The sequence below is a fragment of the Plecotus auritus genome, assembly GCF_963455305.1.
Source record: "Plecotus auritus genome assembly, chromosome: 11".
NCBI classification, from domain to species: domain Eukaryota; kingdom Metazoa; phylum Chordata; class Mammalia; order Chiroptera; family Vespertilionidae; genus Plecotus; species Plecotus auritus.
Genome location: NC_137777.1, coordinates 42674805 through 42698450, shown reverse-complemented (window position 1 = coordinate 42698450; position 23646 = coordinate 42674805). Strand labels below are relative to the sequence as shown.

Below are 23646 nucleotides of genomic sequence, written 5' to 3'. Positions count from 1 at the left end.
CCCAGGCATGTGCCCTTGACCAGAATCAAACCTGGGACTCTTCAGTCCCCAGGCCCATGCTCTATCCACTGAGCCAAACTGGCTAGGGCTGTTTGTTGATTTTTATCTTGCTAACAGATCTGGGAACTCCTTTGCAAGTGGGAGGAGAGGGATCAAAGAGGCAGTGAGGTTCAGAGATCAGAAATGTGTAAGAGTGCATAAAAGATTTGCTTTCGATATAGCCTTAGATGTGATAAAGCTAGTTGAAGTCAGCTTACAGCTTAATCGTACTGTACACACTTCAGGACTTCCTCTGGACTACAGCGGTTCACACTGAGAATTTGAAAGGAGGACTATCCCTCACCCTTTCCCAACTGTGAGGGTGGGAAAGCTGACCTCAGGGTCCTTCCCTGTGAGCACTGAGTGGTCCCCACCTCAGGTTGCCATTCAGGATGCGCCCCCACCCCCTGTCCTCTGGAGCCAGCTCGCAGCTACTTAAAGATAACACTAGGAAAAGGTCGGTCTCTTCTTAGGAACTGATCACTCAAGTGATGAATCCATTACCTAAATTCAGTTTAAATTCATGTATGATGGTAACATTTAGGGTAAATTCTCTTCTACTTAGTTCCCGGAGTTGGACATTTTGCCTCAGTGGTTTCTGTGAAGAACACATGTGCTCCTGTTTTGCAGCAGGAACCTCTCAGGATGGCACGTGGTGGGGGCTGGGGTGTGAGGGGCGGGGGACAGGAACTTGAGATTGCCAGGGCTGGCTGCCTCGCTGACCCAGTGTCTGACCCTCAGTATCTCACTGTGCATCTTGTTATTCAGTGTGCTCTGTTAAGAGGTTTGCATACCAGTTTAAATGTTGAGACTCTTTAATCTTTGTAAAATGATTAGCTTTCCTTGAATAACATCTGAAAAGGTAACATACTACTTAATAAAACACAGAACGTCATCATAAAGAGACTCTTCACTTTGTTTTCTTTGTGAAACTCTACCTTCCTTCACAGATTATAGTTGATGAGATCAAATGTTTAGCCAGCCATTATTTGGATAAATATGAAATGCATGTGGAACCATCGTGTACAAAAGTTAAAAAAAGAAAGGGAGACAGAATTAGAAAGGGGAAAGAAGAGAGTTTGAACGTGGCATAGTATCTAACTACAAGTAGACCAAGTTCATAGTCCATGTGCATTTAATTTTTGAAGTGGGAGACATTATTATTTTTTGGTGGAAGATATTATTTTAAAGATTACAGTCCGAAGAAACTGCTAACAATTACAGCTAAAAAATAGTTGAAATGGTTTTGCAAGTGATTGTGATTACATAGCCTGGTTCCTGCCTTGATTGCCTGCAGATTTAAAGCATGGACCTAATTTTTGCCTGCTCCCCAGCTTTCTTCACGGCCCGGATTGCTGTTGGAGGTAGACTGTTCTCAGTGTGTTTTTCCCCTTGTGACTCACTGTCATAGTCGTGTTGAAGGGCAAGAGCACATAGCTCTGTAATGTGAGGTTCGTGTTAAATTCAGCACGGGGCAATTTAATGCTTGGCATACGCATAAAAAGCTAGGTTTTTACAGATGAATGACGAACAACTTTTTAGAAAAGATTACGCGTTTTAAAGATCTACTGACTGCTCGTGGAAAACTTTGTAAAATGCTTAGATATAGTTCAGTTGATAATCTTTTTTTTTTTGTATTCACATTCCCTGTTTCTTATTAATTCCGAGTTTTACTTAAAAACAGGTTCATTGTTTCTCAAAGGTGAACTCTAACTTAATTCAAAATTGGACTGAGCTCAAAGGTATTCACTGGTATGTGCCGAATCCACCCACTAAAAGATTATTTGGAGGCATTTTTCACATAAATATTTTTCCGTTAACCTTTTAAAAAGTTTTATTTAGCCCCCGTGAAATATGCTGACTCTTCTAGGTTCATTAGAGATGACCCAAGACAAATGCTTTTGGGATGGAGTAGAGTTCTTACTGGCCTTTTTAGTACTGTAGTTGACTTAACAGCACTTTTGTCACTTGTGTCATATCTGTATGTTATTAAACTCTGTGCATCCCGACGCCAGCGGCTGCACCGTCCCAGTGACCTGACATGACATAGGTCATGTGCGTGCTCCCCACATGCCGTGCACAGTATGTAGAGCCTGTACATATTTTATTCTTGTTGGGTAAGGATTGTGCTTTAAAGAGAATAGATTAATAGATAATTATTCATCAGCTTGTCTAGAGAGATGGCGTTTTATGACTCTAGTCTTACAGTTGGTCAGGAAACATTAAACTTGTGTTACCATTTTTAAAGAGAAAAATATAGGTAATACCTGATGTATAATGTATTTAACACACAGAAGTGATGAAGCATGGTAACAAAATAAGCACTAGAATATGACCAAACTTCCCAGTATCCTCCTGTTCGATATCCATTGGCCCACCATGCCTCCCCCAGCAGAGGAAACCACCCTCTCTGGGTTTTATATGTAGTCACCCCACCCTTTAGTTCTTATAGTTTTAGCAAACAAGTTGGAGTCCTTAACAGTATTTGTGTAGTTTAGTTTTGTTTTTTTATTTTTTAAACCTCAGGAAAATGGTAATATACTGTGTATTTTCTTGAACTTCTCCACTGACTTTAACACTGTTAATTTATTTTGTTACATGTAGTATTTCATCCATAATGTGAATATCCTACAATTTGTTTGTCTGTTCTCCTTTCGGTCCACATTTGGGATATTTTCAGGATTTTGTTATCACAAAATAGTACTATGAACATTTTGAACACGCCTTCTGGTGTACCTGCCTAAGAGTTTATGGGAGCACACCCAGGAGTGGACTTTATGGGTGACAGAGTGTGTATACATTTAGATTTACAAGAAGTACTAGTTGCTTTGTAGTGTGAGAGGTGGAGAGCCCTTCAGAACGTCTGGGCCTCCACACTGCCAGAAATAGAAATCTTTAAAATCACTTTTGTACCTTTGATCTCATTTTCAATGATGAATTTAGTTCAGATTCCACTGTATCAGTCTTCTTTATTTTTCTTTTATATTTCATTCTTTTTTTTTTGAATGAATAAAAAAAAGCAAAAAAAAAAAAAAAATCTCCTCCCACATTTGTGCCCATTCGCATGCTTTCCACCCTGTCCCCCAAGCAAGTAACTTATGGTTGGCTAGTTTCTTTGGTACTGTTCCCGAATCTCTTTATACAGATACAAGCAAATTCAGACTTACAGTATTTTGTTGCTTAGCATCAGACACACTGCTCTGCAGTTTTCTCTTTTCACGTACAATATGTCCTGAAGATCCTTCTATGTTAATATGTGTAGGACTTTATTATTATTTAACCAGTTTCTAACTGATGGGTGTTTACAGTATTTTTCTATTCTAAAGAATGCTACAGGGTAAAGCCTCAAACATATATCATATTGCACTTGTGTTCGTATGCTTGTTGGATAAATTCCTACAAGTGGAGTTACTGAGTCAAAGAATATGTGCACTTAGGATTTTGATGACTGTTGCCAGATTACGTCAGTGGAAACTGACCAATTTCCATTCCTGCCAGCAGTCAGCCAGGTTACGTTTCCCCTCAACATCATAACACTGTGCTCTCAGACTTCTGGATCTTTGCCAATCTGATAGTTGAAATATGGTATTCAGTGTAGTTTTATTTTGTATTTCTCCTATTTGGAATGAGATTGAATATTTCTTTGTACATTTGAGTCGTTTCTTTACTTTTTATGTCAACAATACAGTCATAGCTATTGCTCATTTTAAAATTATATAAAATTAGATGGTCTTTTTTATTATTTGATACGAGTGTGTGGATGTCCTTTAAGATATGCCTTGCCGCCAAAACCGGTTTGGCTCAGTGGATAGAGCGTCGGCCTGCGGACTGAGGGGTCCCAGGTTCGATTCCGGTCAAGGGCACGTGACTTGGTTGCGGGCACATCCCCAATGGGAGGTGTGCAAGAGGCAGCTGATCGATGTTTCTCTCTCATCGATGTTTCTAACTCTCTGTCCCTCTTCCTTCCTCTCTGTGAAAAATCAATAAAAATGTATTAAAAAAAAAAAAAAAAGATATGCCTTGCCAATATTTTTCTTGTTTTCTTTGTTTGTGGTGGAATTTTCTTCCAAAGTTTGGTTTTATTTTTTTTTAATTATTTTTATTATTTTTATTTTTTTAATTGTTTGAAGTATTAAAAATAGTAGTACATATGTCTCTTTTTTTCCCCCATTGACCTCCCCCCACCCTCCCCTTCCCCCCAGTACATGCCTTTACCTGCCCCCCACAGTGTCTTTTATCCATTGGTTATGCTTATATGCATGCGTATAAGTCCTTCAGTTGATCTCTTACAGCCCCCCACCCCAAAACCTCCTCTGCCTTCCTGCTGTAGTTTGACAGTCTGTTCAATGCTTCTTTGCTTCTGTATCTATTTTTTCCCCTTTTCTTTCCTTTAAAAAATCTTGCCTCTGCAGACTAGAAATAAACATAATAACAAAAAATGTTTGAGTCCCAATTTCAATGTCCAACAGTTCTGATTCCCCGTTTCAATGTCAAACAGTTCCTTATGTGTACATGTCAGCAATGATATCTGGATGGTGGGCACATGGTGGCAATGCAGGTCCAACCCTCTCTGGTTTGGTCCTAGGCACGGTGCTGCGTCACACCCGGTTCCCACACCACCCTCTGCCCTTACCCCCGCCCCCCGCCACTGTCCTCATCCATAGGTGTACAATTTTGGTCCAGTCTTTTCCTGCACCCCCATACCCTTTTCCCCTCGAGAATTGTCATTCCACTCCCTTTCTATGCCCCTGATTCTATTATATTTACCAGTTTATTCTGTTCATCAGATTTTTTTATTCACTTGATTTTTAGATTCACTTGTTGATAGATATGTATTTGTTGTTCAATTTTTATCTTTCCCTTTTTCTTTTTCTTCCTCTTTTTAAAGAATACCGTTCAGCATTTCATATAATACTTGTTTGGTGGTGATGAACTCCTTTAGCTTTTTCTTATCTGTGAAGCTCTTTATCTGCCCTTCAATTCTGAATGATAGCTTTGCTGGGTAGAGTAACCTTGGTTGTAGGTTCTTGGTATTCATCACTTTGAATATTTCTTGCCACTCCTGTCTGGCTTGCATAGTTTCTGTTGAGAAATCAGCTGATAGTCATATGGGTGCTCCCTTGTAGGTAACTAACTGTTTTTCTCTTGCTGCTTTTAATATTCTCTGTCTTTTGCTCTTGGCATTTTAATTATGATGTGTCTTGGTATGGTCCTCTTTGGATTCCTTTTGTTTAGGGTTCTCTGTGCTTCCTGGACTTGTAAGTCTATTTCTTTCTCCAGGTGGGGGAAGTTTTCTGTCATTATTTCTTCAAATAGGTTTTCAGTATCTTGCTCTCTCTCTTCTTCTGGTACCCCCATAATTCGGATGTTGGTATGCTTGAAGTTGTCCCAGAGGCTCCTTACACTATCTTTGTATTTTTGGATTCTTTTTTCTTTTTGCTTTTCTGGTTGAGTGTTTTTTTTTGCTTCTTTGTATTTCAGATCTTTGACTTGATTCTTGCGATCATCTAGTCTGCTGTTAGATCTCTGTATAATATTTTTTATTTCAGTCAGTGTATGCTTAATATCTAGTTGGTCCTTTTTCATATCCTCGAGGGTCTCACTAAATTTATCGGCCTTTTCTAGAAAATTCTTGAAAAACCTTATAGCGTGGTTTTGAACTCTATATCCAGTAGTTTGCTTTCCTCCATTTCTTTCATTTGTGATCTGTTTCTTTGTCGCCGCATTTTGGCTGCTTCCCTGAGTTGATAGAGTGGCTTTGTGTGCTAGGTGTCCTATAGGGCCCAGTGGCTCAGCTTCCCCAGTTACCTGAGGTGGACACTCTTGGTGCACCCCTTTGTGGGCTGTGTGCACAGTCTTGTTGTAGTTAAGCCTTGATTGTTGTTGGTATCACTGGGAGGAATTGACCTCCAGGCCAATTGGCTGTGAGGATCAGCGGTGTCTACGCTGGGAGAACTTCTGTGCTGGAGACACCCTTATGAGACAAGACTTGCAAAAGCCTCTGTGCTCAGCTTGGATGGGGCGGAGTCTCAGGGCAGAGCAGATAGCATTGGTTTTCCGTCAGCCCTGCCCTAATAGGCCCTTGTGTCTCAGTGTCCCGTGGTAATCGCTGCAAGCACCTCTGAGAGAAAGCTGCCCTCGAGTTCCACCTGCTGCCAGACAGTCCAATTTCTCCCGAATGATTCTGGGTCCCCAGAGTCTCGCCCGGAACTGGAGTTTAGCGCAGTCAGGAGCTTTTGTCTCCCTCCTGTTTGAGAAAGCCAGCCGCATACTTAGTTGCCAGTCCTCTTCGCACGAGTGCGCACGTGTCTCAGTACCTCTGCCTCCTGCAGCTCCTCTGAGTCTCCTTGTGCTTTTCTCTTTCCTTCTAGTTGTAGAATTTCCACTCAGCCAGCCTTCCTATGGTTCTGGGTGATGTCCGTTTTGTCTTTTAGTTGTAGTTTTGAAATTGTTGTGCGAGGCAGCAGTTTAGGTGTTTACCTATGCTGCCATCTTGGTTTCTTCTCGTCTAGCATTTGTAATCTTAATAACGCCTCCCCCACTCTGAGATTATAAAAAATTCTTTTAAGTTGCCTTCTAGAACTTTTATAATTTTATATTTTTTATCTTTCAATCTGTGATCCATCTGGGATTTATACTGAAAGTATGGATCCCGTTTTATTCCCACTGCATTGATTGAGACTTTACTGTTATCACATACTAAAAATCTGTATATATTTGGTTTTATTCTGGACTTTTTCTCTTCTGTTTATCTATTTATTCATGCACCAACTTTAATCATTGTCTTTATTGTGTTTTAACATAAACCAATTTAAAGTTTTGTTTAAAACAGTTGAGGAAGTGCTTGGTCCTTGATCTTTTTGCCCTTATTACATAGAGTACAAGTAATTGAAAAGATGAAAGTCCCAGTGACATGGGAAATAAGAGGCATGAGGGTAGTCAAAGCATCGACTAAAAGAAGGCGCTAGGAACTGTGTGGTTGGAGGCTAAGGACCAGGAAGGCAGGGGCAAGTCTCCCTGAAACTTGTGTGTAGAATGGATGTAGCATTCATTCCTTAATTTATTAAGAAAGTATTGACTGCGTTCTCTATTTTGGTATTATTGGTGATTTTAAGTAGGCTTTTTAAAGTTGAAGCTGCATCTTAAAAAGCTGGTCAATCTGAAACATGATTAAACATCACCCAGTAAAAAAAGGAGGGGAAACTTAAAAAATGGAACAAGTGTCATTTGAAAAAAAAAATCAGTTGTTTCTTATTTAAAAAAAAAATCATATAGCACACACAGTGCCTGACATTGCCGGGGCTCAATATTTGAACAAATGAAAAAAATACAGTGTTTTCACTTCCCCCACTGCCTTAATGGCCATAGATAGCATGGGCCTCTGGCTCTCAGCTCACTATTGCTGGATTTGATGTCATAATAGGTGTCATTATTGGTATTTCAACCTCATAGAAGTAGTGCATTCATTCTTAGTAGACATCTTGGCTTTGGGGTAGACCTGTATCTGAATTTATATCTCACACTGTTCTGCATCTCAGATTGGCAGTCTTTGGGGAAGAAACAGGAAGATTACTTATCATTACTAAATAAGTGTGGTCTGTCTAAAAGACCGACCCTCGAAACATGATACGCATAGAAGAGGAAAAACAGGCCCAAAGTCATAAGTGTGAAAAGGTTGGAGAATGTCCAACCTCTCATTTATAGACTGGAGAATTGAGGCTCGGGTGATTTTACAACATGCCTGATCACAGAGCGTGGGCTAGAGGGAGCAAATCTTCCGACTCAAAGGCCTGCATTTCCCCGGTAGACAACATACTTATTTGTGGATCCATCACTTTACTGACAATTAAGAAAAAATGAATAATATTTTGAAGGAAATTCCACCAAAATTATGTATTTTCTTGATTGTTTTATAGATCACGCACCAGAATTATTTTTTAAGAATATTTCATAACATGGAAAATGTCCAAACGATTGTTTCAGATACCAGTTTGATATTTGGGTGGGTCATGTAAAAACACTAACATGGCTGAGCAAGCCTGTAAGATGTTTGTTTTAACAATGGAGCAGCCATCTGTATGACATGATTTTTTCTTAAGACGTAAAAAACTTTAGTAATAGCTCATTTTAAAAAACACTCAACAGGCTTTTGGGGTGATGTTATTCAAGTGTATTGTTTTATTCCAGGCTTTCTGGTTTGTGTTAAGATGATTTATAGACTTTTAGAGCTGCAGGAGATTTTCAAGTTCCTCTTGTCTAATTTGTTATACAGACGAGGAAAGTGGGTTAAGAGGCTACTGGCCACTGCAACTCGAACTGATAGCGCGATTCCAGTCTAGTACATGTACCGCTTTGCTATTATGGTGGTCTTTTCTTTGTTACTTTCTGTGCTAAGACAAATGTCAGCCTTTTTAAAATTTGATATTTTTTTAATTTAAATTTTTAGAGAACTTTTAGGTTTATAACAAATTGAGAGGGAGATTCAGAGATTTCCCATTTACCCCCTGTCCCCATATATTCCCCCTTTTTAGTTTAATTTTCAGAAGTTTCCTTCAAAATTTGCATGTTGATTTTATTTAAATAGTGTCAGTGTGTATTTTGCTTAAAAATTGAGCAGAACTAGGGACTCAAGGGCTGTGACTGGAAGACCAGGTGGATATGAGCTGTGTGGGGAAGGAGAGGGGGCATCCAATGATATACCCTTCTCCATTGCATTTCAACAACAGGGCATTTGGAAGGGGGATTCCTGAGAGCCAGTCAGCTTAGCAGCTGCGTGTCGTGGAGAGGATGGGTGGTCTATTCCTGTGCTGCAGGGGGGTGGCCATGGTGGCCCAGTGGGCGCTTTCTTGGGTCGCATGTGCTGACACCTGATAAAGGGCTTCAAGCTTCCCTGGGAAAGAAAGCGTCCTGGCCATGAGGTCCACACTGCTGTAAAGGCCTCCTTCGCTCTCAGGTGGCCAGAGGTCAAGCACCAGGCCATCCGTGGTCACAGCTGCAGACCTCAAGGAGCAGGCACTGCCATTCTGGCCCTGCTCATCCTCAGGGCCGCCCAGGACTAGTGCCATCGTCCTTGCCACCTGCCTGTCTCAGCACTGCCATGTTCTAGGGCCTCTGCTGCCCAGGGAGAGGTCCCCGCAGCTTACCAGTGCCTTCATGTCATTGGGTTTTGTTCACTGTCAATCCTCACAGGAGGATTATCTTTTTCCATGGATTTTTGGAGAGAGGGGAAGGGAAGGGGAGAGACAGACAGAAACATTGATTACTTCCTGGATCAAACCCCAGGTGTTTGGAGCTGGCCGGACATGACACTTAGCTTTCTACTTGTTCTTTCCGGGGCCATTTAATGTCATGTTACGTATCCAGGCTCTAGAGACAGACTGCCTGGAATCAAATTCTGGCATTGCTGCTTACTGTCCGTATGACGTTGGCTCACTTTCGTGACTTCTCTGGGCTTTAGCTTTGCATCTCTAATGTAAAGCAATAAGAATGCCCATTTTGTATGTTTGTTATGGGGATTAAATGAGATCATGCATGTAAAGTGTAGACTAGTCCCAAAGTTGTATGTTCAGTGTAGCCGTGTACCAGGGTGACAATTGATGGGAGTACTAAAGGCAAAATCAGGGATGAAAAATAGATGATGGGAGAATAGGTTCAGGACATCTTGAGATAAAGGGTGAATGTGATAAATGTTACAAGCCTGAGCCAAGGGAATACCTTTGAAGTCCATGAGCAAAACTGATGTCAAAGCCAGCAGTAATGAAGGCACAGGCTTATGTTGATCACACGAGAAGAGTTTATCCTGTGTAATAATCAAATACATGGGAATGAATATAACAGTGAAGTAGTATAGCGCTGCAGTAGTGATTTAGGATAGCTAAATCTGTTTTAACAGGAGTAGGGGAAAACAAGATGGGTCGCACACTGCTCCTAGAAGTATAAGTTGGTATCGTTTTTCAGGGGACCTAATGGCAAAACAAGTTAAAAGTCATTAAAAATGCAAGCCCTAGGTTACTCTCTGATTCTACTTTTAGTTCTTTACCCTATTGAAAGGCAACCTAAATCTACAACAGTAAGAACCTAAATGAATTGAGACCTAACCGTATGCTCTGTTACTGATATTCAGGTTGAAACTCATTCAGTAGTTGACTGCGGAATCCATGCGTATCTTTACACTCTTTTAATGACTGTTGTGTTAGTTGAGCTCTGTAGAAAGGAATCTTCTTTATTCACGAGGGAATATCAACTCAGGCTTTACTGTAGGATATGGAGCTGGCGCTCTGCATGAGTTCCTACACTGTGAGGTAATACCTCCCTTGAGTGTGGAGAGAGCATGATTGTTGCTTTGTAATATTGCTATTGGCAAGCCCATTACTGCTGTATAATAATACTGCAGTAATGCTGTTAGTTTCTTGATTTCTTCAGTTGAGTATAGAATTTAGAGTCATAACATTTAAGTTATTCTTTAACTAAGATGAACATATTGTGTTTATGCAGCTAGTAAAAAACAAAAATCAATACCATGGCATTTCACTGACCAAATTGGCAAATATTTTATAGCTTTATTGAGATAGAATTGAAATATAATAAACTGCACATTTCAGGTAAATTCTGACACTGCCACAGATTAAGGGCTTAGTCCCACAAGACTGCCCAGGTTCGTTATCAGTCATAGGTCTCACGTTGCCACCTGTTCTTCTGACCAACCCTCTATAAATCCCGGGGGTTCTTACAACATCCCCCCCCCCCCCCGCCCCCGGTTTGATAATTGCTAGAATGGCTCACAGAGCTCAGGAAGATACTTGACTGACTATCAGTCGGTTTATTATTAAGGATATAAAATGAACAGCCAGATAAAGAGATACTGCAAAGGGCCAGATCTGGCAAAGTCAGGAGCATAGAAATGTCTGTTCCTGTGTCGGGGTACACTGTCCTCCCAGCACGTGGATGTGTTAGAACGGTAGGAACTTTCCAGACCCCATCATTCAGGGGTGTTTATGGAGGTTCCATTACATAGGCATGACTGATGAGATCATTGGCCTTTGGCACTTGCCTTTAGGCCCGATCACCTCCCGAGGCCAGGGGGTGGGGCAGAAGGTACCTTTGTTCCTATTTTGGTTTGGATATTATTATTAAAAAGTTTTTGCCACTTATCTACAGTAACAGAGAACAGTGGCCTCCCTCAAAAAAAATCTAATACCGAAAAATTGGGGAAAAGGCACTTTCATATGTTAATAGGGAAATGTGAAAATGGTACAAATTTTTTTGGAGTTGTACCAATTTGGAGTAATTTATTAGTGTCAAAAACCCTAAAATACATATTCTTTGAACTAGCAATTCTGCTTCTAACTAAACAAAATGATTTTTTTTGTGAACAAGGATTTAATTACAAAAACGTTCATCACTGTTTATAATTGCGAAAAATCAGAGACAAATGAGATGTCCAACAAAATGGAATTATTTAAGAGAACAATTCATATAATGAAATATTTTACTTTGAAAATTAGTACTAAAAGTATATTGTTTTGTAAACAACGACAGGATCATATGGTACGTCTATGTTTTAACTTATTTTTTCGAGTTAACAAAAAATGCATAAAAAATACAGTATATCTCAGAACAAAATATTAAAAGTTATTTCCTCAGGCTAGGGAAATTTCTCTTATTTTTTTCCAGTGCATGTGTTTCCTTTAAAACTTTTTTATTGAAATTTATTCCTGATTATAAAACTAACAAAAAGGCATAATCTAAATCCATAAAATAGGATTGATATATTAGTTTAAGGCATATAAATGAAAGAAATAACAAATCATATATTTTAATGTCATCAAGATAAAGCCCCATGGAGCTTGGCCCCTGCCTCCCCCCATTCCCAACTCCCTCTTCATGCTCTGCTGGTAAGGAACTGCCTGAGGTTTCCTGGGATACGCATCTGCCATCCCTGCTGTTGCCGGATGAAGTGAAGGCCTCATCCCAACACGGCCTTAAGCTTCCTGAGAAGGATGGAGCACCTTATCGGCACCTGGAGAAAGGGATTGGTTGTGTTGCTATAGGCCAGTAACAAACCATGAGAAAGGGAATTTAAGAAAAAAATTCCATTTACAATTGCATCAATAGGAATAAAACACCTTAGAATTAATTTAACTGAGGATGTAAAGAAACCCGTACTTGAAAACCATAATACATTGAAAAGAGAAATTGAAGACGATACAGATAAATAGAAGCATATTCTGTGCTCATGAATAGGAAGAATTAGCATTGTTAAAATGTCTATACTACCCAAAGCAAGCTACATATTTAGTGCAATCCTATCAAAATTCCAATGGCATTTTTCACAGAACTAGAACAAATAATCCTAAAATTTATATGGAACCACAGAAACCCCTGAATATCAAAAGCAATCTTGAGAAAGAAGAAAAAAAATTGGAAATATCATGTTACCTGATATCAAACTATACTATAAGGCTATACTAATCAAAGCAGTATGGTACTGGCATAAGAAGAGACATATAGATCAATGGAACTGAATAAACAATGCAAAAATAAACCAGTGACTATATGGTGTGTAATTTATGACAAAGGAGGCAAGAATATACAATAGGGTAAAGATAGTCTCTTCAGTAAATGGTGCTGGGTAAACTGGACAGATACATGCAAAAGAATGAGAGTGAATCACTTTCTTACACCATAAACAAGAATAAACTCAAAATGGAGTAAAGATGTAAATATAAGACCCAAAGCCATAAAACTCTTAGAAGAAAACCTAGGCAGTAAACTCTTTGACTTCACTCCTAGTAATATTTTTTGGATTTGTCTCATTGGGCAAGGGAAACAAAAGAAAAAAATAAACAAATGGCACTACATCAAACTATAGAGTTTTTGCAAAGCAAAACTATCAACAAAACAAAAAGACAACCTAGTGAATGGGAGAAGATGTTTGCCAATGATACATCCGATAAGGGGTTGGTATCCAAAATATATAAGAAATTCCTACAACTTAACACAGAAAAACCAAACAAATCAATTAAAAAAGGCAGAGGATGTGAATAGACATTTCTCCAAAGAGGACATAGAGATGCCAACAGATATATCAAACATCACTAATCATCAGGGAAATGCAAATTAAACCACAATGAGGTACTATCTCACAGCTGTCAGCATTGCTATCATCAGTAAATTGGCAAACAAGTGCTAATGAGGCTGTGGAAAAAAGGGAACCCTTGTGCACTATTGATGGGGTTGTAAATTGATGCATCCAGTATGGAAAACGGTATGGAGTTCTTCAAATAATTAAAGATAGACCCAACAGTTCTACTTCTGGGTATTTATTTGAAGAAACCCAAAATACTGATTTGAAAAGACATGCATCCTTATATTCATTGCAGCATTATTTACAACTAGAGGCCCGGTGCATGAACTTTGTGCACGGGTTGGGAGGGTGGGGTGGGTGGGTGGTGGTAGTGTCCCTCAGCCCAGCCTACATCCTCTTGCAATCTGGGACCTCTCGAGGGATGGGATGTAGGGCCTAAACGAGCAGTCAGACATCCCTCTTGCCATCCAGGACGCTGCATGCGCCAGTGACCATACTTTTCATACAGGTGAAAGGCATCTTGCTGTTGTATGGGCAGCTACATTGTTTTGCCCTGATTATGAAAAGTAGTACATAACATGATCCTTCTGAGGCAGTAGTGCCATTTTCTCCATCTTATGGGTGAAAAAACTGAAGCAGAGAGAAGTTACGTAATTGGCTTTGTCACACAGTTATAAGGGTCAGAATAAAGGCTGACCACAAAATGTGCAAGCCAGAGTCCATGCATGTCATCGCTGCATCATCCTGTTTTTTCAGTGTTAAAGTAGCCTTGCCAGGTTTTAATTTTTAAATCTATGAGACTATTCCCAATATATAGGGTAGGGTCCCTAGGCCTGGCCGGCAATCAGGGCCATCTGTGGGGTGACCAGTGGGCGGGGCGATCGGAGGGCCCCTGCTGGCACCTGCCTTGGCTGGTGGCCTGGTACTGCCTGCTGGCTGGCCCCGCCCCCCGATTGCCGCCACTGGTTGCCTCCCTCTCGAGCGTCTGCCCCTTGGTGGTTAGTGTGCATCATAGCAACTGGTCATTCTGATTTGCATATTAGGGTTTTATTATATAGGATAGCCAAGATATGGAAACAACCTAAGTGTCCATCAGTAGACAATTGGATAAAAGAGATATGGTACATATATAATACAATGGAATATTTCTTTGTCATAAAAAAGAATGAAATCTTACCTTTTGAGATAGCATGGATGGACCTAGAGGGTATTATGTTAATTTAAATAAGACAGGGAAAGACAAATACCATATGATTTCACTTTGTGGAATCTTAAAAAATAAACAAAACAGAAATAAATGCATAGATACAGAGAACATTTTGATGGTTGCCAAAGGGGAAGTGGATTGGGGGATGGGTGAAAAAGGGGAAGGAATTAAGATATACAAATTACCACTTATAAAAATAGTCAGAGGGACATAAAATCCATCATGGGGAATATAGTCAATAATATTGTAATAACTATGTACGGTGTCAGATGGGTACTAGACTTATCGAGGTGATCACTTTGTAAGTTATATAATGTCTAATCACTGTATTGTACCCCTAAAACTATAGTTGTATGACAACTATAATTGATAAATAAAAAAAATTATTGGGAAAAAAATCAATATTGAGGTCTTGAATCAGAAGGTTAATAGCAGGAGAGGGAAGGGCAAGCACAAGGGAATTAAGCGGTATCTCTCAAGAGAACACATTCTCCAAATTATGGTGATTTATCCATAATTTTGAAAGATAATGTGATTTGCGAGTTGTTATTTGACCCAGAGACATTAGAACAAGTCGTGTGAAATGTGGTTTGAAACATCTCCGAGACAAATGGTAGTCAAAGGAAAGTGCTTTTTTTTATGCATCTACAACCCCACCACCTGATAGCATAGCCCACGCTCTCTCCTTTTTCTATCACAGCCTATCCATGACCTGGCTTGAACTATGATGAGCTTAAGGATGAAGGGGCAAATTCTAGAATAGATATGATAACTGCTTGTTTGTGGGTAAATCAAAGATGGTTGCCAGGAGTCTAGGTTGGGCAACTGAGCAGATAGATGGTGGTATCATGATGAGATAACCAAGATAGGAGACAGTGCCCATTGGGGGAAGACGATCCTGTCTCTTTTTGACATGTTCATGAGCTAGAGTTGTCTGTGAAGAGGAGAGCACCAGTAGGCCATTGGATATCGGAGATGGTACCGTAGCTTTGGAGTGACCCAGCCTTCATTTTACCTGCTGTGTCTCAGTTGCTGTGTAGATTAGGGTGTTTGTGTCTCTTTTATGAGCTCATAAAATATTAAATTGCAGGGTGAAGACACTGCATATTCCTAATCTGATCTCCCATTGCATGTCCACACATTATTTATCCTTGTTCTGCCACAGCTTCCCTTCCATATACACGTTTCATTGAAATCATTTTGTTGGATCTTTTATTTATTTACTAGAGGCCCGGTGCACAAAATTTGTGCATGTGGGGGGCGGGTCCCTCAGACCGGCCTGCATCCTCTCCAATCCGGGACACCTCGGGGGATGTCAGACTGCTGGTTTTGGCCCGATCCCTGCAGACCAGGTGGAGGGACCCCACCAGTGCACGAATCTGTGCACCGGGCCAGTTTTGACCTGATCCCTGCAGGCCAGCCCGAGGGACCCCACTGGTGCATGAATCTGAGATTCATCAGTCTGTTGCATGTTTCCATGCCTGTGCGTTGAGCGTCTGCCCCCTGGTGGTCAGTGCGCATCATAGCTACCGGTCAAATGGTCGAATGGTTGAATGATTGCTTAGGCTTTTATATGTATAGATTATTATTTTTTATTGATTTCAGAGAGGAAGGGAGAGGGAGAGAGAGATAAACATCAATGATGAGAGAGAATCATTGATTGGCTGCCTCCTGCATACCCCCTACTGGGGATCGAGCCTGCAACCCAGGCATGTACCCTTGACTGAAATCGAACCTGGGACCTTTCAGTCCACAGGCCAGTGCTCTATCCACTGAGCCAAACCAGCCAGGGCTAGATCTTTTTCTTAAATAAAATAAATTTTTTTTATTGATTTTTAGAGGAAGGGAAAGGAAAAGAGAGAGAAACATTGATGTAAGATGTTTCCTCCTGCATGCCCCCTACTGGGAATTGAGCATACAACCTGGGCATGTGCCTTGAATGGGAATTGAACCAGCAACCTTTTAGTGCATGGATTGACACTCAACCAACTGAGCCACGCTGGCCAGGGCTGTTGGATCTTTTTAAACTAATGATTTTAGGAATATTGAAACATACATTATTTACCTCTAAATGGAGACTGCACTTGCCTCTGCAAATATGAGGAAGATGCTTAATGGACAGTGTTTCTTATTTCATTACCATACCAATGGAAATCATTGAGTTAATAATGCTATAACATGTTTCTATTTCCATTATTTGTAAGTGTAATAACAATGTTCATTCATTTTATTTATAGCTCCAAAAGGAATTCTTCATTTGTCTCCTGATGTTTATCAAGAGATGGAAGCCAGCCGCCACAAAGTAATCTCTGGCAATACCCTAGGCTATTTGTCACCCAAAGATATGAACCAACCCTCCAGCTCTTTCTTCAGTATATCTCCCACCTCGAATAGTTCAGCCACAATTGCCAGGGAACTCCTTATGAATGGAACATCTCCTACGGCGGAAGCCATAGGGTTAAAAGGAAGTTCTCCTACTCCCCCTTGTTCTGCAGTACAACCTTCAAAACAGCTGGAATATTTAGCAAGGATTCAAGGCTTCCAGGTATGAATTAAAAGCGAAAACAAAACCAAGAAAACAAAACAACTAATTAGTTCCAAATCCTTCATCTCTGTCCATCAGAAAGCTCATCTTTTGCCTGCTAGTGTGACCCATATGCCACTTACATTGTAAATTACTAGGCACACAAATGGCGGAGAAAAGAGGGCCATATGCACATGCCTCATTGTCTTTTATTTTCATTCTCCTTAGTGATTCTTTTGCTGCCTGGCTCTCCTCCATTCTTCTTCTTCCTCTTCCTTTTATTTTTTTTAAACTCTCCCCCACCCCCACCCCCACCCCCAGTTCTCTATTCTGTATTTTGGTTGGTCTTGATTAGGTGGGTACAGCTAGCTCTACTCTGTCTTCCACAAACAAAATTTCTGCCTTCATATATTTGGCAGTAGTATTGAGCTCTAAGTTCTCCCTCCTTTTACATAAGGCTGTTTTTCTAATGATGCTTTTACGCTCATTGAAGTTTTGAATTCTATTGCCAGTAATAACTCAGGTATATCATTAAGATACAGCATCCTAGAGGTCTGTTATCAAAGGGATTCATTAAACATGGTATTAGAACAATAATGAAATGCTTTCTAGTTGTTTGGGGCATAACACCACATATTTGTTTTACTGGATCATGTTTTGAACCGTGTGGGGGTGGCACCTACCTCAGATGGTACCAATAATTCGGTGTCACTGGGCGGTCTGAAACCAGCTCTAGTCCACTTAACTGATTGTCTATATGAATTTGGGGATAGAAGCATTTCTTTCCTGTTTATTTTTTGTTCTCCTTTGAAAAAACCACCAACAGTCCTTTGTGGATAGAATTTTTGAAAGAATGGTTAACGCTAGGAAGAGGAAATACCTGTGTTCTGATTTCTTAGTTGCCTTGAACATCATGTGCTGACCTGTAACCACTAACGTGACCGCTGAACTGCAGTGAGCTTGTGCGTGGGAGTCTGGCTCCTGCAGGGTCCCCTGTTTCCACCTCTTTTCCATCTTAGTCTTCTTCCTTATGACCAAAAACTGTAATTTTCTTTAGGAACACTCTAGGAGATCTGTATTATGTAGAATGGTCATGTATTTCTACAAATTTTACAAGGTTAGATACAAAATAAGAAGAACATGTGTTTTGTTGGTGTGGGAGGGATTTTTGCATGTTTTCTTTTTTTTCTCACCGGAAATGGATTCATTCAAATTGATTGCCAGGTAGTCATTAGACTATTAATATGAAATTACAGAAACTGTTACCAATTATTGGTTCTTCATCTGAAATTTTAAGTGCTTAAAGTTAAAATTTTAGAACTTGGTTTTGTTTATTATAAGAATGACAATAAATCACTGTTCAAAATAAAAAGACCTTGATTCATACCACATACTGGAAAACGCCGAAGTAATTTTTAGTTTTGTGTATAATCTGCGTAGAATGAACTAGACATAGACTGCCATGAAAAGAAAGTCACTGCTTATTTACAAATCTAGTCGTTTAGAAATGTCTCCAAGTAATGCTGCATTTTTTTTTAGAAATGAAGCAAAAATTGCATTCAAGCTCTGAATTGATTTTTTGCTTAGAGATGTGGTAGATGTAATTTTGCTGCTTCAATTTTTTATTTGTATTTATTTGTTAATTCTTGGTAATGAAAACAGTAATAATTTGAATATATCTTTACCTTAGTCAGACTGTAGTCTGTTTTCCGCATTATTGGATTGACTGCTCAGACCTTTTATTAAAGCTTACAGCAGAGATAATATTCATTATTTATGGACAAGCTGAACATTTCCAACTTTGTGTATTATGACTTCAACATACTAATGAGTATAAACAGGCTTCTTTGGTCAAACGAGCTGGGTGTTGATGTGAAATATTGTCTCTCTGGTGCATCGCAACCTGCCGCTGAGCGGTGGACAGGATTGTGGGAAATGGCTTAGTGTCCTGAGAGGTGTATCCACATCTTCGTGTCACAGTAGAAGGTTCTTGGTGGTTAAGAGTTTTAAAGCCTATTTCTCTATAGGTAACTTTCTCAGGTCTGTTTACCTGGTGGAAAAACACATAGATTGCTCCTGTTTCTTAAATGTTTTAATTGGGCTGTAGTTTAGAAATTATAGGGCTGGGGTGTTATGGCTTACATGCTATTCTGTTATTTTTATTTCTGGAACTTAAAAACAAATCCTTTTGCTGTGTTTCTAGGTTAGTATTTTTTATTTTGTTATTGTATGCTGACTAGGTAATTACTGCTTATTGAATATTGTATAAATCCTTCCTTGGCTTTCTTTGCCTATTGAAATTTGATGTGACAGTTAATATTGTATTACAAAGTGAAATTATATTAGTGTACTGAAAACTAAGTTGCTTTAACTTTTAATTTTTTTTCATTATCCAGCCTTTAATTAAAACTTATAAATTACTAAAAGTTCATTTGCTCACCAGAATGTAGGTATTAAGCTCACATTCTTTTGCTTAAATCTATTAAGTAATTTAAATTATTATGCAATTAAAGTTATTATTAATAAAGCTGACTTCACAGAGCAGAATGTGACTGACTGAACACTTGCACATTCTTGGTAATGCTTTTATTCTTGCTTGGGCTCACCTAAAGTTTTTAATCACATTTTAGAAGCAAGCTTTTGGATCTGTGTCATAAATGAGTGTTTGTTTCTTTGCAGTTTCATTGAGTGCATTTCAATTATCTTTTAAAACTTGAATGTTTTATTGTTTTTTAGCAAAAAGTTTTATGTCATTAGTTCTGTGAACCTCAGACTTTATGCTTCAGTCAGTATGCTTCCATAACTTCCATGCATTTCATAAAAGCTCGCTTAAAATTACAGTCCTAGTGTCCTAGGGCTTTTTGTTGTATAATTTGATACTTTTTCATTATAATGCCAAAATGTTTCAAAATCATGGGGCTTTTTAAAGATAATTATTATGGGAAAGACATTCTTGAAATGCTGTACATTTGAGCTAAATATTTGAATACTTTTTTGTTACGTTTTAATTTATACTATCCTAAATTTTTTGATTTTCCATACTAATTATATTAGAAATACCTTTGTATAATTAAATATAAGCAGTTTTTTTTGTTTGTTTAAATGAGTCATTAGAAAATGATTAGGTTGAAAATGAATTCCATTTGCCCGTCGGTATCTGCAGAAGATTGGTTCCAGGCCCCCCGCAACATTAAAACACGCGCGGATGCTCAAGTCTCTTATGCAAAATGGCACAGTATTTGCCTGTAACCTACACACATCCTCCCGTAGACTTTAGACCATCTCTAGACTACTTATAATACCTAATGCAATGTAAATGCTATATACATAGTTGTTACATGGTATTGTTTAGGGAATAATGACAAGAAAACAGCCTGTACGTGTTCAGTACATATGCGCCATCACAGACCTGACTACCTAGCTCACGTCAGCAACAACATAACCCTTTTTCTGAATATTTGTGACCAGCAGTTGGTTGAATCCGCAGACGTGGAACCGCGGATATGGAGAGCAGGCTGTATTTTAAGAAGTTATTCTTCCTAGGTGGGTTAATTTCGGTTTGCCGTTCTGTGCTCCTGCTGGTTTCCCTCATCCTTTGAGCAGTGTTGTTATTGCACGCTGCAGAGTAAAGTGGGGTTAACTAGGTTTGTTTTTCTCACATAAAGAATATCAAGAAGTTGGTGTCTCAGCTAAGCCATAGTTAGTTTATTTTACATATTTAAGGAGTATTTTATAGAGAGGCTTTCCATTACGGTGAGTTTCAGATGCTTTGAGACATCTACTTGAAAACTCTCTTTTCAAACAATAGTTTCAGCTGATCTGTCTCCCTTTTTTGAAGTTTAATGTGATTGCAGCAGGCGTCTTTCATAGCTGGCTCTAAACCCCGTAGTAGCTGTGCTTCCACCAAAACCAGAGGAGTTACACTAGATCAACTCATTGTGCTAAAATTTCCAGCTCTAAAGAGAAAACATTACACTTGAAGATGGAAGTCCTGATACACATAAAAATATGCTGTAACGAGTAACAAATACTGGAAAGAGTGGAGCAGGCCTGAGCAAACAGTCCATTCTCACCGCATAAACTGCTCAGGACTCACTCCACCCCAAATCACTGCAGAACGTCATGGTGGAACTCAGAAGGACAAAGACACTCCCCTGAGCCTTGGCCCCGGCACATACAAAGTAAGACACATGAGACATTTCAAAGAAAAAGTCATAGGCAAACCCAGAGAGCCGTTCCTGCCGCAGTGACTGTGGCTGGGAAACAGCCATCCTTGCGTGCCCTCCCCCGGGTAGACGTGTCAGCAGCCTTTTCAGTTTGCATCAGAAGAGATTCCATCCCAACACGAGGATTCTGGTTGGAGTTATTTGAAAATCAAGTTTTTGAAGAAAACATAAATTCTGTTTCATCTTAAGGTGAACTGCATTTCTTTTGCTAGGAAAGGCTGGCAGCGAGGTGACTTTTTCTCAGCGACGGGAGATTAATGGTACCATCAGGCAGGTGCTGACATACCTGTGCTCATTTTAGGTCGTGTTGAGATGATGTTTGCCTCTTTCCAGCATTTGGCTATGTCTCACTTTTTTTTCCCCATGAATAACCTGGCTTAAATTTCATGATTGTTCTCTTCTCACCCAGGACAGCTCTTGAGAAAGAGAACCGTATGCGGAATACGTGGGATTTGTGCACATGGAAAGGAACTGCTCTGGCATTCCAGGGCATGCTTCATTTAGGAGCTGATGGGGAAACGAGGGAACGGAACTGACATTCACGGACTGACTTACGACCCAGCAGAGAGTGAAGTAGGCATTACATACATTATTTTGTGAGCAAGGAGAAGTGCCTGGTACATTTTTGCTAACAAATCCTTATTTTATTTTTAAAAATATGTTTTTATTGTTTCCAAAGAGAGGAAGGGGGAGAAGTGGGAGGGAGAGAGAAACATTGGTGAGAAAGAAATATCAACATCAATCGGCTGCCTCCTGCATGCCCCCTGCTGGGCCATTCATTCATTCAACCTGCAACCCAGGCTTGTGCCCTGACCAGGAATTGAATGTGCAACTTCCTGGTGCACGGGACGACGCTCAGCCAACTGACCCGCACTGGCAGGGCAACAGATCCTTATTTTAAATCAAACTGTAGCACAGTGGCTGACCAGTGTTTGAAGACTGATCCTGTAGGTAGGGCTAGTGTGTGATGGTGGACAATGGTTTTCTTAAATTTCATTAATACATTTATTTCTGCCCCCAACTATATACACAACTGAGTCTGAGTCATTTAAAAATTCTGGCTCTTTTAATCTTCTGGGAACTTTGGATTTTATTCTAAGATAAAATTTTATTATGTAAATACACACCTGAGGGACAACCCAAGCAAAACATCCTATTAGTAATCTGTTTACTCATTTTCCTATGTGAAATTATTCATTTAAACCTTGACTGAGTTTAGGTTCTGGAAAGTTCCACCATCTTAACACAGTCTCATCAAAAAGCAGATTTAGCTGTCAGAGATAAGGGACAGTTGAAAACGTTTGAAATGTGTTTATCTGGAGTACAGTCCTCTTTTACATAAAAAGTGTGTGTAAGTCCAGAATCAAGTCCTGAAAGGGAACATCTGAGAAAACGAGGACTACTGTTGGAAAATGATACAAAGTTCACAGCTTGAAAAGCTCTTATTAAGAGAAAAGGGTAGTTTTCAGTAATTTCAGTGTCTGTGTGAAGAATTACACGGATATGAAGTTAATCTGGCTCCAGGACATCATCCCAGTGAATAGGGGAGTTGATCTAGCTGACGAACAGGAAATGGGCCATGTGTTAATTCACTCTGGAAAAGTACTTAAGTACCTGCAGCTGCTGGTAGTATGCCCAGCACTGGGCCAGTGGGCACAGGGGAGTTATGGTCAAGTTGGACACAGACAGGTAGAAATGCCGAAGATTGCCCGCTACCACAAACTAGCCCTGTCTCCAGGGGTCAGTGTTGGATAAAAAGTACGAAAGATTCCTAGCATACTGCATGGAATAATGTCTGTAATGCCTGCCCCTACAGTAAGTGTCATAGTCAGTGTAACCTGACAGGTGTTCACTAGAGGTATGGCTACACACGTTAATCATAAATGGGAACGAACAGCTCTGACTGAAGGAATTAGGGAAGAATCCATAACAGAGGAGACATTCGAATTAAGTAGTAAAGAGCACACAGAATTTTAAGGTGGATAAGAAGAAAAAGAATTGCAGGCAGAAGCAGCTAAGCACCGAAGACAAAGGGCATGGTGTTTTAGAAAATGCTTGGAGGTCAAAGTGGAAGTGGCTGTCAGGGATGCTGAACACATGTGTGTTGCTGGTAGTTTGAAGTTTAGCTGTTAGGGAGAGACCACTGACTTATTTTTGAAAGGGTAGAGGCGTGGTTTTTGTATTTCAGAAAAATAATTCCGTAGGCATTGAGAAGGATGAACTAGACAAACAAGAGACTGGAGGTGGAGAGACTAATTAGAGTGGTTTTGAACAAATCTAACAGAAATAACAAAGATCGAATTAGGGCAGAGCCAGAGGGCATAGAGGAAGGGGCTAAAAGTACAGTCGTCTAAGAGAGAATTCATTTAATTGAGAACATTACATGATGTCTGTTGCTGACTTCATATATATATATATTATTGCTTTTTTTACAGAGAGGAAGGGAGAGGGAGAGAGAGTTAGAAACATTGATGAGAGAGAAACATTGATTAGCTGCCTCCTGCACACTCCCCACTGGGGATGTGCCTGCAACCAAGGTACATGCCCTTGACCGGAATTGAAC

The 23646-nt window shown here is 39.8% G+C and overlaps 1 protein-coding gene across 22 annotated transcripts in view; it reads left to right on the top strand.

The window, feature by feature from the left end:
- Positions 1 to 23646, top strand: part of STAU2 (staufen double-stranded RNA binding protein 2) — a 244914-nt gene that overhangs the window by 107515 nt on the left and 113753 nt on the right. For all 22 annotated transcript variants that reach the window (XM_080647146.1, XM_080647156.1, XM_080647142.1 and 19 more), the window contains one exon: positions 16571 to 16878. In XM_080647146.1, the coding sequence (XP_080503272.1) occupies positions 16571 to 16878 (308 nt within the window). The remainder of the gene's footprint in view (positions 1 to 16570; positions 16879 to 23646) is intronic.